The 13,364-nt window shown below is 40.8% G+C and overlaps 1 protein-coding gene across 10 annotated transcripts in view; it reads left to right on the forward strand.

Annotated features, from left to right (window-relative positions):
* The window catches only part of EML1 (EMAP like 1), a 130,489-nt gene that overhangs the window by 22,688 nt on the left and 94,437 nt on the right, over positions 1-13,364 (forward strand). For 3 of the 10 annotated variants that reach the window (XM_055794255.1, XM_027777085.2, XM_027777087.2), the window contains exon 1: positions 478-686. The exons of 2 other annotated variants lie outside the window; for them this stretch is intronic. In XM_055794255.1, coding sequence (XP_055650230.1) covers positions 560-686 — 127 coding nt within the window. In that variant the 5' untranslated portion in view covers positions 478-559. Of the gene's footprint in view, positions 1-476; positions 687-5,298; positions 5,375-13,364 lie in introns of those variants that run through there. 5 more of the 10 variants (XM_055794291.1, XM_027777089.2, XM_027777091.2 and 2 more) reach the window with 3 other exon arrangements.

Consider the following 13,364-nt stretch of genomic DNA (forward strand, 5'->3'; position numbering starts at 1 on the left):
TATTCAAACTACCAATGCAAAACGGCAATACAATGCCATGTCAATGCAATGGTGCGCTGAGCAGATTTGTGATTGCCTGACATGTGCCTATCTGAGCATGCTTGTATGCAAACACAAATTCAGTGTGGCATAAGTTATATGAACTATGTTATCTTGCACCAAAATATTTTCCCAGTTCTGTGTGTTTCCAAATATATCTAATTTATGCATTTCTGAGTATTGCTCACAATTGAAGCAGGTTTATCTTCTCTTATCCTGTTTAAGTGAGAGATGCTGTTGGATATTTCAATGGATAGAAAAATATTTCTCCAGGTGGTGCCACATTTGACAAAACTCCACACAAGGCATCCAACACAAGCCCTCCAAACTACACATTTTTTTATTGCAGGACACGTACTCTCCCTTTCAGTGACCTTGCCTACTAAGCGGGTTCTTATGACATCACCTTAATGCTGTGGCTTAAAAACAGCTTAATTAATTTGGTGTCTATGCATTGCTGTCTGCTGCCATTGCAACCTTCACATAAATAAAAAGAAGATAAAGCACCCAGCTGCCTCTCATGCAGAGCCCTTTGAGTCCTGGACATAACCCACCAGCTGGTCTGGGGGCATCGCTGAGGAACATGAAGTCCATCCCTGAGGAACCAGCCCAGGCAGACCACAGTGGAGCACCAGAGTTCTGTGCAGGTCACTCATTTCTTCCATTACTTGATTCTGCATTGCTGTTGACAGGAGGTTTACTGTATATTTTATAACAGCTGGGATTTTAATTCCATCTACAAAGTAATTAATTTTCCTTAAGTGTGATGGTGGCTTGGTGTTAAGTAGTGAGTAGACAGGGTTACTGCATTGATGTTTTCTGTGGTCTGAATATGATACTGTAAGATAGCATCTGTTTCTGTATTGTCTGTTTTTAAATAGCATACTACAGCAAGAAAAAGCATTCTGACTCAGTGCTAGAGACTCGTTTCTTTTTAAGTGTTACCTGTTCATGGTGAGTGTTTTAGTGTGAGTTTAGAAAATAGCTTTCCATTTCTTTCAGTACAGTCTGGGAAGTAGACAGGTGGCAGTAAATAAAGGACAACAAATCTAAAGCAAGATATAATGCCATTAATGGTTTAAGTTACTTTAATAAGAAAGGATTTGTTACTAGTTGGAGATTGTAAATAACTGTGCTTTCAGTCAGTAAGGACAAAAAAGAAGATATAGCAATCAGAATAACTGATTTTAAATATATTTCATTTTCCTAAGGAGTAGACTTGTAGATCTTTTTATGTTATTCATTAGCTAACAAAAGTAATCCCCATCCTGAGATCTAGCAAGAAAATCTGGGACTGGAATTCACGGAGAGACTAATCTGCGTAGATTAAATAGCTGTATTGTTTTTCTCCCTGCATTGTACAGCTTGGCAGCATACCCCCAAAACAAAACCAGATTTAAAAGAGAAGAGTGTGTTGCATTTCTGCCCAGCCCCAGAAATAGCAGCTCTCTCATACCAGGGCACAGGGATTGCTGTTTGCACATGACAGGGACTTTGTGGTCTGCAGGTGTACTCCCGGGAGGTGCTGTCAGCATCGCTGTGCACTGCCAATGCCCTCAGCAGTCCTGCCTTTCAAAGAGCTCAATCCCACAAAGCTGCCCGAGTCCAGAAACTGGCATCACAGCAGCAAACGGTATTATCTGAGTTATGCATGTATCAGACCTGGGCTCTGCACAGCGAGGATAGGTTCAAAAACCCTTCTGACAGCCCCATCGCTGTATTATATAGCATGTGACTCATTAACTGTGAGCAGCTGAGGCAGCCCAAGTAGAAAGATGCTTTTGGAGCTGGCTGCTTTGTTCAGAGAGAGCATTACAAAGATGTTATGCTTGCTCTTGTGGAACAGGCTGATGTACACTGAAGATGGAGGCGATGCATTAAGGAGCCAAGGCACTTCCTCCCTGTACAAGCCAAGCATAGGTCTGTGTCAGACATCCAGGAGCTATTCAAAGACAGAAGTACAGTGAGATCTCTGAAGCTGTCTCAAACTATCTGCTGGGAGGTTGATTCCCAGTGTTTGTGGAAGAGCAGATATTTCTCTTAACAACAATTCTTGAGAAGATCCTGGGTTGCCTGTAGTCTACAATAGATTGAATGAGGAATCCATCCTCATGGGTTCTTCTTTGTGCAAAATAAAGAGATAAGATAGCTAGATGTGGATAAATGATACTGCTTTTAATCGTACTGTTGGAGTCTACATCGCCCAGCATGCACGGGAAGGGAATATGTACCTGTTCTGGTATTGACACTGAGCCACGTGTGTACCTGGGCACTTCGGCTTTTACTGCACACTGATGTTCTCCCCCCAGCCATGCCATCCTCAAGATGTTTTTCCATCTCCTTTAATCAGATTAACCAGCTGCTCCTGTGCTCATGACACTGACTCTGTGGGATGTACTTCAGACCTTGGTCAGTCTTGCCTTCCTGTTTACCCCCTCAACAGCTGTGAGCTCAAAGCAAAGGGATTACATCCAGCTTGACTTGCTGGGGCACCTATATTCTGTTTTCTGTGAGCAGGAACCTTTTAGTCCCCTTGGACATGCTGCACTGCACCTGTGTTCCCTCCAAAACGGGGCTCAGGGTGGTACCTTCCCTAGGGAGATGACAGGGGCAGACCTGTACCATCAGCTTCAGACTGGTATCAACCTCCAAAACATTTTAAGGCATGCTGGCTGGCAGAAATTACATTTTTATGTCCCTCAGGGGGACATTGGGCACTGTGGGAAGGTAGCAGGTGATTGAGCTTGTACCTCTGATGAGGGCAAGCTGCCACTACCCCAGCTGAAACTCCTGCTTCTTAGCAAGGACATGGTAAGGAGCTAATTTGCTACTAATTTGACATAAATAGGAAGTACAATAGGTATGTGAAAATAACCACACAAATTTCACATACTTACATGGAATCTGTTCTCCTACTCTGATGTTAAGATGACATATCCCCGGTGATGTAAGCCAACTTTCATTCGTGTCTACAAGCGCAAGAGATAGCACTAAATGTGTACACAAGCCAACGAACAAATGTTTCCATTATTGTGTTTGTAGTCTGGAACAAAGAACCCAGTAAACCTCTGAATAGCATCAAATATACCCACACTAGAACATAAAAAGGCTTTTCCATAAATACATGCATTTTGGGATGCCTGTTACTTTGTTCTTAAAACAGAACCAGAGGCAATTGCCAATGAAATCAGCAGTCACCATACCAATCAGATGATCAGCAAACAGCTAACACAGTGTTTACAGGACAAAGTCTGGGCTTTGCTGCGCTCCACAGCGCCTAGAAGCAGTTGCCATCACTACTTTTCTTACTGTTATTCTCCAAGATCTTTCAGCTTTGTGAAGCAGTAATTACTATGAATATGCATGTATCTTCCCTCATAAATTATTTCTGGCACACAGGCTTTAAGTAGGGCAACAAAGATATATGAACTAGACAGGCTGTATATTGTTTGTGTGGGTTGTTTTTTACGAAGTAACTTGGATTTGAACATCGGGTATTTTTACTGTGCTGTTCCTGCAGTACTAAAGTATTGATTCTGTCCCCTTGAACACCTAATACCATTTTTAATATAAGTTTATTTGCAGGCATCTAGCATCTGTGATGCTGCGTTGGTTGCTGTATGTTTCTACAACAAACGTTAGCTGCAGAAGATGAGGTCAGGTGCCTCTACCCAGATCCTACCCTGGTTGTACCAGCGCTGGAAGCATGAACTGGTTCATTTACTTGTCTTGCACAGTTTTACATTTACGGTCTGGTTTTACATAGCCTTGCGCTTGTAGCACTGTGCTGCAGGTGTATTTGCACATCAGAAAGGCTGGATAAACGGTGACGTGGTCACTGCCCATTTTCCCGAATCACTAATAATAAAGCTGGTCTATTTTTTAAAAGGGAAACTAGTATCAAGCTAGCTAGTCTACTGAAATACAGCTGTCTTTATTCATATATGTCCATATATGTCTATATATTTTCTTTTTGCCTAGAATTTATAATGTTCAATATATATAGCTTATTATGAAAAAAGTATATTTTTGTCATGTCTTTCTCTAATAATCACTGGATAAGTATGTCAGAAACAGCCAGTGAAACAGAAACATTTTCATTTTAGTCTGAAAGGCCTTCTGGAAACAGAGCCTTGTGTTGGAACATTTCTCAGAATATTTCTTTAGATCCATCTGTCAAAGGAAGATATTAAAACAGATGTTCTTTTATCTTTTTATATATTGTGGGCCTAATTTGGGAGCTTTTTCTTAAACACATTTCCTGTTGTTTTCATTGCCCTTCTGAAACGTAGACGATACCATGTCAGAACACCCCTGGGTACTTTTATTTACCATTTTTGGCTGACAGAATGTTCCACACCACACTTCCTAGGCTTATGAGCATCGGTATTTAGAAATACTGACTCCTAAGTGTATTTATGCTGACATACTATCGGCATCGACACAGAAAAATTTCCATTCCACTCCATCTTCTGTGCTCGTCACCCTGCCAAAATCCAAGTTTCTTTCATGTTCTTCTTAGGTGCTTGCTCCATGTCTCTTTTTAGCATCCTTTGTTGGCAGACGGATGTGTCAGTGTGTCATGACATTCCTAAAAAGTGCTCTGAAGGCTGTGGTGGGAAGGGAACTGCCAAGCCCTGCCCTGCAAAGCTTTGCTTCTCTACCACAGTATAAGGGAGCATCATGACATCTTCCCTCCTGAGTGGAGCCATACTACCAGCCTGAGCACGTCACCTCATTTGAACTCCTACATTATATAAAATGAGGAAAGAGGTTTTAATCTATCCAAGAACATCCCCATGAAAGGAGTTTTAAGTAATTTCACTGATTATGAAATCTCAGCCATGAAACTCTTATTCAGACAGAACTGTGGATGGGAAGATCCCTATTACAGCTAGAATATTTTTCTCCTAATAACAATGAAAAACCTGCTACATATTAATTACATTTTGAATGAGGGCTTCTGTGCTGTAGTGTTTTAATGATCTCACTGTTGCCAAGTTTTGCTTTCAAAATCCTAGTGGAACATTTTTACCAGGCCTATTAGGTAATGCACAGAACTTTTGGGCACAAAATCACTATCTCCTATTCAATGTTCTCACACTAGACTTTGCCAATGACACAAATGTTCTTTTTCCATAAATTCCATCAACCATGGTCTGGAAGCCATAGTTTTCATTGTTCTGTTCATCTCTGCTTTGTATGCATTTGTTATAGCTGGTCGTTACCCTTTAACAAAAACCTTTCTGTCTAATTTAGCTTCTCTTCAAAATAAAATTTCTGAGGCAAACAGAAGAAAGATCCTTCTCTGCTGTGGGCCAGTTTTGATCCTTTGGTAAGCATCAGGAACATCTTCAGTACTTAAGATGGGAAATTTTGTGTTGTTCCAACCAGTGAATAAGGAAATATTTTTTTCCAAATCTCAGAACATGTCAGTTATACAGATTTTGCAATACTTCCTTCTTATACACTTATTTCTATTCTGTCAGGCCAAAAGTGGAAGGTTTAAAATTTATGAATCTTTCAAATGTTACTGTCTATAGGGCATTAACTACTTCATATTTTCCAAATATTTGAAGATCCCAGGGCCGTAATAAATATATTTGACTCCAAATCAGTTTCATGGAAGTCTTGCCCTAAGAAAAGACATAAACCTAATTAGTGACTGAAATCTGGGCTGACATGCTCCAATCCTCAAATAAATGATTGTCGTAGATTGTCTCAGTTGGGATGAGAGCCTGAGGGCACATCAGGGCTGCTGTCACTATTTAAGGCTCCTGCTGCGAATCCTCTGCCAAGGAATGGCCAGTTCATCCGTTTTAGTGGACCCTTTGGTCATTCCTGTTCTATTGCTTTTCTTTCAGTATTGCTTAAGAAACAGTCCTGTACTAACCAGAAGATTAATGACATCACCTAATTGGTTTTGCTATCCTTAGAGATGATGGGCCAAATTAATCCCTGTTAGACCTCCATTAATCTTTATGGATTTACACCCAAGATTAATTTGTCCCCGTGATACTAATCACTTGCTGTGTGGTCTGTGGAAAATCACTTAACTTTGCATGTTGGTTTTCCATCCCAGCTGGAAAACAGAGGCAATAACTCTGAGTTCAGTGAAGGCAAATGCTCCAAACACTCCTAGGATTGGTTAAAATGGAAGAAATTTTCAAATAAAATGCACATTTTTTCTTCTGAATGTCAGTTTTAGTTTGCGCTTGTCTTCTTGCTGCTTAGTGAAGCCTGGATAGGAACATTTCCCTGCAAGGGTATGGATGTGCCTGGTATTTATACCGAGTAAAGCCTTGGTACCATAGAGCTTTGTGGGAATTTATGTGCTGATTATCCCAGGCCCAGGGTGTCACACTTCAGGTTTTACAGAAGTCACATGCACACACCCAGGGGCAGAATTTGGCCTTTTCCATTTCTGCTTCATTTAGGCCAATTTCCACAGCTGTTCCCTAGTGAGAATCTCGCTGAAGATAGCAGGAATTTTGCTTAAGTAAGGATTACAGGATTAATCCCTCTATCTCCACTCATGTTTATTTTGGCAGTCATTTAGATTGGAGATCTCCAAAGCTCCCTAGCTCAGGTTCTCTCCATTCTGCTCACAGATATGCATCTAAATGCGCCTCTCATGGATTAAAGTAGCAATTGCATTTACCCAGATGTTTCTATATTTGCAGAAAATCGTACCGGTAATGCCAACAATTAGATAAAACTGGGACTTCATGCAGATAATAGAAAAGAATCTGCTGATAAGGACTCCAGCAATTTATTTTAGCTGGGACCGATACTAGAGGTGAATAATACACAATTCATCAGTTAGACGACAAAAAGTACACTTGAGTTTTACAACCCATTCCTTTTTAACAACCCTGGGCATTATCACTCAACCAGAAAACACATATGTTGAAATCTGTTCTTCCCTATTTATGCATACTTAATGTGTTCAATTGCCTATATTAGCAAAAATATATATAATAAAGAAGTTAGAAGATCAGTTATTGTGGTCTTTTCTAGCAGGAAACTATACAATAAGATTTAATGATCTTTGCAAAAAAGAATGTGCAGCATGTTCAGTAAAGAAATAATTGCAGAGTTTTGACATTTATTTGATAGAGTACCTTTGAGCAATTTAGAAATTGCTATGCAAGTGCAAGTATTTTTCAGCTATCCATTTTATTTTACAGCCAGTGTTAGCTATTTCTTCGTAATTCTAGATATATAAAACTGTTTTACCTACTTACTGGAATTCCAGAGGACATGCTAAATATACACTGAAATCATCGTCAATTATTTATTTCAGTTGGCAAGGAAAAATATTTTTAAAGTTTAATGAAGCCAGCAGTGGTACACAGTTTCATGTTGCTGAGCAACAATACTGGTGGCCAGCATTTTTAACGTGAAAGAATACAGTATAATCATGTTGATGCCTCAGGGCTCTGTTGTACCTCCCACAGTAAAACTCAGGGGAGCAGGATCAAAGGGCACAGCGGACTGCTTCAGCTCACTGAATTTCTCATGCAGCAGCAGCGGCTTGCAGGTCAGGAGGGGAAGCTTGGCGACAGCCCCCAAACTCCACAGGTCCCAGAAACCCACGAGGAAGGAAGCTCTCACCTCCTTCAGGGCAGAAATGATCGAAGGATTTGAGTGAATTGAAGGGGAAGCTTGAGAGAGATGTACGGGAAAATGGAATGCTATAAAGTAGTTAATCTGGCGCTTCACAGAGTTCAAGGATGAAGAGACATTAAGTGAAGTAAAGGGCAGAACATAAATTTGATTAAAAGAAAGGCTTTTACACAATCCATAATTGACCTGTGGGACTAACTACATCAGAGCGCTACTGAGGCCAAAAGCATAAAGGATTGGGAGAGCGCCTACCACTTACCCAGGCCATGCATTCATCATTACCTACATGCGGTAGAATTTTATTTTAAGCACAGCGAAAACCAATTTATATATATATATCAATATCTACATCCATGCTTCCTGGGACTAAGTAACTAAAGAGCAAAACTGGGGAGAAAATTCTCCCGAGGACAAGCTATTTTTCAAATGCCTGTTGTCTGGCAAGCTGAAGCCCATCTGCTACTGGGCCAGCCAGAGCACTGGGCTGGGTTAGCCTGGTAGTCCTTGTTCATGTGATGTTCTGCAGGGATGTCTCCCTGTGGGGTGGCTCTTGCCTTGGGCTACTTCCTTTGTATTTGGGCAAATCCCAGTTTGGTGGGACCAGGGTCAGTGAGACAGGAGACTCTCACCAGCCTCTGCAGCTTTGCAAGCAGGAGAAGTCATTCCACTTTTAAAAGACACGGAAGTCACACACGGACTTGACTGAGCCTGTCCAAACATGTCGTTTAGTGATAAAAGCAGTTCCAGCCGTACGGCGGTCCTGTGGGGAAAGGTGCGGGGCTGGAAGGAGCAGAGCAGAGTGCCGCCGTTTCCTTCGCCGCCAGCTTCTGTTTCCCCCTGATAATAGAGGGGCTGAAAACATGCAGCACTGTGGCTCCATATTTATTAACCGTGTTCCCCAATAAATACAGCAGTGCAAAGCAGTACCAGATTATTATCCTCCATTTGTATGTATTTTTAAAAAGCGTACTCTGTGCCTACTGGGAATTATGTTTTTGAACGTTCCTTTTTCTGTACTCTCTGAGTCATATTCCCATAATTCCTATACCTCACAATATTTTCCCATTGCCATAGTGACTGTCTGTGAGGAAGGCGCAGCTGAATAACTTCAGGTTTTTACTGAAACCAAATTGCCTACCAGACTGGACCTCTGCTTGAGTTTGCCTTTCATCAAGCAGGCGGTATGAACTAAGTAGTGCTTTTTTTTTTTTTTTTTTTTTTAAGAAAACCATAGTTCCTTTCCAACACAGAGTTGATATTGTCACCTTTCTGATGTAAAAGTCCTCCCACAAAAACATCCCCTTTGGTCTGATCCTACATCTTCTGAGTAGGTCTGGCTGTGTGAGCAGGCAGTGACTCCACACCTGAATTCTCACAGAGCAGATAAATTAATTGAATTGCAATAGTAAAGTATGTTTTGCTTGCTGGCATTTGTGTGCCCCTCTCACTTCCGTCAAACTCCTTAAACTTAAAAAGATTTTGGACCATATCTGTGTTCCTGAACACCTCCCTCTGTTGGACACAGATCCAAATGTCACAGCTTTCTCAAATACCAAACTATTACACCTAAGCACAATGGCAAGTCCGAGTTTCGTAAGTGAGAAGATATCATTTTAAACTTTGTGGTTTAGGTTCTGGAATATATAAGAGACCCATATATTTTATGGATTTAAATGCATGTCTTAGATAATGTAAAAGTCAAATTTCTCTTGCAGAAACTACTTCTGTTAGCACTGTGAAGGGCAAGTCCAGAAAACAGATAGTCTAGCCTTCAAGGTTAATGATATCTTCAGTGCCTGTTTAGGAGGTTGTGCCGCTAGGAAATAAATCATATTAGATTATCACTCTTTTATGAGGGAAAGGGAAGACAGTTTGTACAGAATGCCTTTAAGTGTAGGTGTCTGTGAATGCAGAGAAGAGAGAGGCATAAACACCTTTAATCTCATACAAGGGAATAACATAAACACACCCAAAAATTTGATTCTGTCCCTAGCAGATCTTTGTGATATGAAGGCAAATACAGGCTGGGCTCACTTAAAAATATTTTCAGATGTGCTGATTAAAGATGCTCGGGGGCAACAAACCCAGAGGGAGCTCTCCTTTCTGTAGGTGTACGTGTTTGCCTGCTGAACAGCAATTAGACACTTTTAACTGAAAGCAAATACCGCAGTCAGTGTGAACAGCCTTTTTACTTCATTAGCTTGTCCATATGAGCATTATAGGAGTGGATCCAAAAAAGAGAACAGAGTAGAAAAAAGAGATTCCAGGCAGCCCACTTGCTGTTTTGGAAGCAGACAGTGAGGACACCTCAGTCCTAATGCCTGCTCAGGCTTTTGGCATTTCACTATTGCAACTGCGATAGTGATCTTTTGTCAAGTTTTGACTCTGCTTTGTACCTTCTCATAAGAGGGAGCAGGGCTTTAGCTCATTTTATAACAAGCACTAGTGGACTGTGGTTGCTTCGTGTTGACCTGACCTGACACACACCAGTGACCGTGAGAAGAAAGGCTGATTCTCCATCAGTAGCCTCCAGAACAGAAGCACTGTAGATGAGTGCTCAGGAAAGTGATTTGATTTTTTGGTATATCCACTTTATTTTCTGGTACGACATAAACTAACCTGTTTTCTTCATCAGCTGCTCTTGGGGATGGTAGGAACGTATTGCCAATGACTTAAACGGAGGCAAGATTTGATCTCCTCAGAACAGAAAAATGGAGCGATGTCCTAATTTATATTACTCCAGCTTGATAGCAACAGAGAAAGATTTTGTAAGCAAAATGGGATTATCTGAGGCACTCCAGCCAATTACTTGTGAACCTCAGATGAGAAGAACAACAGCAAAATGCCCATGGAAGTGGGCCTGCAGCTACTGTTCCCCAGAAAGCTTCATGGATGGACAATAACATGGTGAAGTGAATCGCAGGAAAACTAGGCTGGAGAAGACCTTGAAAGTTCATCTGGTCAATCTGGTCCAAGGGAGGACCAGACATATCAGATCAAACAGGATACATATTTGTCTAAAATGATCTTAGATATGTTCCACAGATGCTCTGTAGCTTCCCCAGGCAACTTATCCTAGTGCTTTACTGCCCTTACAGTTGGATATTTTTTTTCATTTTGATGTCTAATCTGAATAAGAATCTTCTTGATACAATTTAAACCGGACTTAATGTTCCAACTGAGGCGTTATCAATGCTGAATAGGCTGGAAGGATTTCTTCATACATTTTCAGGATTATTTATCCTTTCTGCATAACATAGCTGACTCAATGTTTGGTTTGTGGTCTACCCTTGGTCAGGCTATTTCCCAACCAGTTATTACTCATCTTTCAGCAGATAATGCCTGTCTAAATGTAGTCCCTTGGACTGGTCCTTAGTACATTTCATCTTGCTTTTACAGATAGTTCCTTCAAGCTGCCAAGACCTTTTTTTAAAGTTTAATCTGCCTGCTGACTAGCATACTTGCAGAGCTCCCAGGCTGTGACCTGCACATTTACTAAGTGGGTCTTCTGCTCCCTTTTCAGTCACTAATGAAAACGTGGACTATAATGGGACGAAGGACAAAACTGTGCAGAATCATGTTTCATAGACCCTTCTATTTTCTGTGACTTTTTAGGTATGATTACCCGAATAGTCTTATACCTGTTAGAACAGGTGTAGCAGGGTCAGCAACGCTGCATTTCCTTATTTGCTTATGGGAGTATCATGAGTGTGCAAAAAGCCTTACTGAAGTTGAGTTATACAACACCAACTGCCTTTCCCCTGTTCGCAGCACAATACAGTCATTCAAAGAACAAGACTGGCTTGACGGACTTCGTTCATAAAACTGAAGCTGAATGCTGCCCACTTCCCCTTTATCTTCTAGATAGTCTCCCCTATATCTTCTAAATAGTTTGTTTAAAAAATCCTAAATGTTGCGGCAAGAATTGGATTTACAGACTGATTGATAATCTGCTATCTTATTTCCCCCCATTTTAAAGACAGGCACCATGCTTTCCTATTTCTGACCCTCTGACACCCTATACATCTAGTCACTCAGAGACAATAACTACCTGTCCTGGGATCAGTCTGGCCATTAAGCATCCTAAGATGAAGGTAATGAGCCTAGCTAATCTGAAAAAAGGCATCTGAATACAGTGCAGCCATGAGATGAATCGAACTGCAGAACTAATTGATCCTAGTAACAATCATCTATTCGCTAGGTTAATTTTCAGTTGGATCAGCTGCCCCAGCCGGATCCCTGCATGCCCTGACAAGTCGCTGTGGCAGTGGGATGCAGGAGGGCAACGAGGAAGTGGGAATGGAGTGGAGCAGGGAGGGTGTAACTACATTTTTCAGCAACACGTTTGTTGAAATACAGCTTTAATGGAGACAGATACAAACCAGTCATTAATCCCTTCTACTTCCCCCATGTCATCTGACGATAACTGTCTTGCACCCCTGAGTAGCGGACCAGCACTCTCCTGGTCTTCTTTGTATGTATTTGTAGAATGACATCTTGTTACCTCACTGTCCCTGCTTGTATCTTGTTTGGTGCTTTCATCTTTCTGATTTTACCTCAACATATTTTTGCTGTGCATCCATATTTATCCTGAAGAGTTCAATCCCTTTCCTTATACTTTCTTCTGGCCAGGTCAGAAAGGGGCTTGTGATGAAGCCAGGAACTTCATTACCGCATTTCCTTCTCCTTCCTCTACACCGGGATAACTTGAGCTTCTGAGCTTCAAGGGAAAACATGCAGGGATAGAAAAACCCTGGGTTTCAGTCTTCATATGCTATATTTCCTGATTTCACATGGAAGGAAATGATGAATGAATGACACAGCAAAATCTCTTCATCAGATAAATGGAAAAAGTACAAAATGTTAAACCATATCAAGACTGTCCCCTAATCGTATTGCTTGAATACGATGTAACTCCGAACAGGAGGTAGACCATGGAGGGCATGAGCAAGAGAGAAAAGGATATTTTTTCTGCAGTCCTCCAGCAGTTCTGATCTGTTCAGCAGAGCTGAATATAAACAGATACTTTGCTGTGCTTCTGGTCTCTGATTGCATCATTTTCCACAAGTTCACATGTACGACAGCTAAAAATCATGAGCCATATATATTCTTTTCCAGCATAAAGTATTTAACTCCTTATTCTTGGATGGTCACCAAATGACATTCAAAAGAGTGATGTTGGAAAAAATGTCCTTTTACACAGTTTTATATGGGTTTTCTTTAAAACATCTTACTGATGTGAAATGAATGCCGTCAACTTCTTTGAAATGCATTTTTTTTTCTTAATTGGTCACATGGCACTAAATTACATCAGTATTGCTAAGCTTTTTTTCCCCTGCTGAAATTATTGCTGAATAAGAAAATAGCTGCTAATGTCTTGAAATAAAAGATGTCATGAAGGAATGGGGAGATATTCTAGATGTGTAAATCTGAAAAATCTGGATCCAGAGGTTTGACTTTGCCAAAAACCTGTTTAGTTGAACGAAGGCTCTGATAAGCATTAAGCAGCTAGCTAGGTTATTTGTTGATTATGGCTGTATATAGCACCATAAAGCTATATAACACTTATTTCTAACAAATAGAAAGTAATGAAATCAAGACTTCAGCTGAAACTGACAGTGCTCTGCCAGGTTACACCAGATGAAGACTTGGCCCTTGGCCTATTCTACCCATCCTTTAGTCTAGCGGGACTCATT

This window comes from Falco peregrinus, chromosome 1, assembly GCF_023634155.1.
Source record: "Falco peregrinus isolate bFalPer1 chromosome 1, bFalPer1.pri, whole genome shotgun sequence".
Lineage (NCBI taxonomy): Eukaryota > Metazoa > Chordata > Aves > Falconiformes > Falconidae > Falco > Falco peregrinus.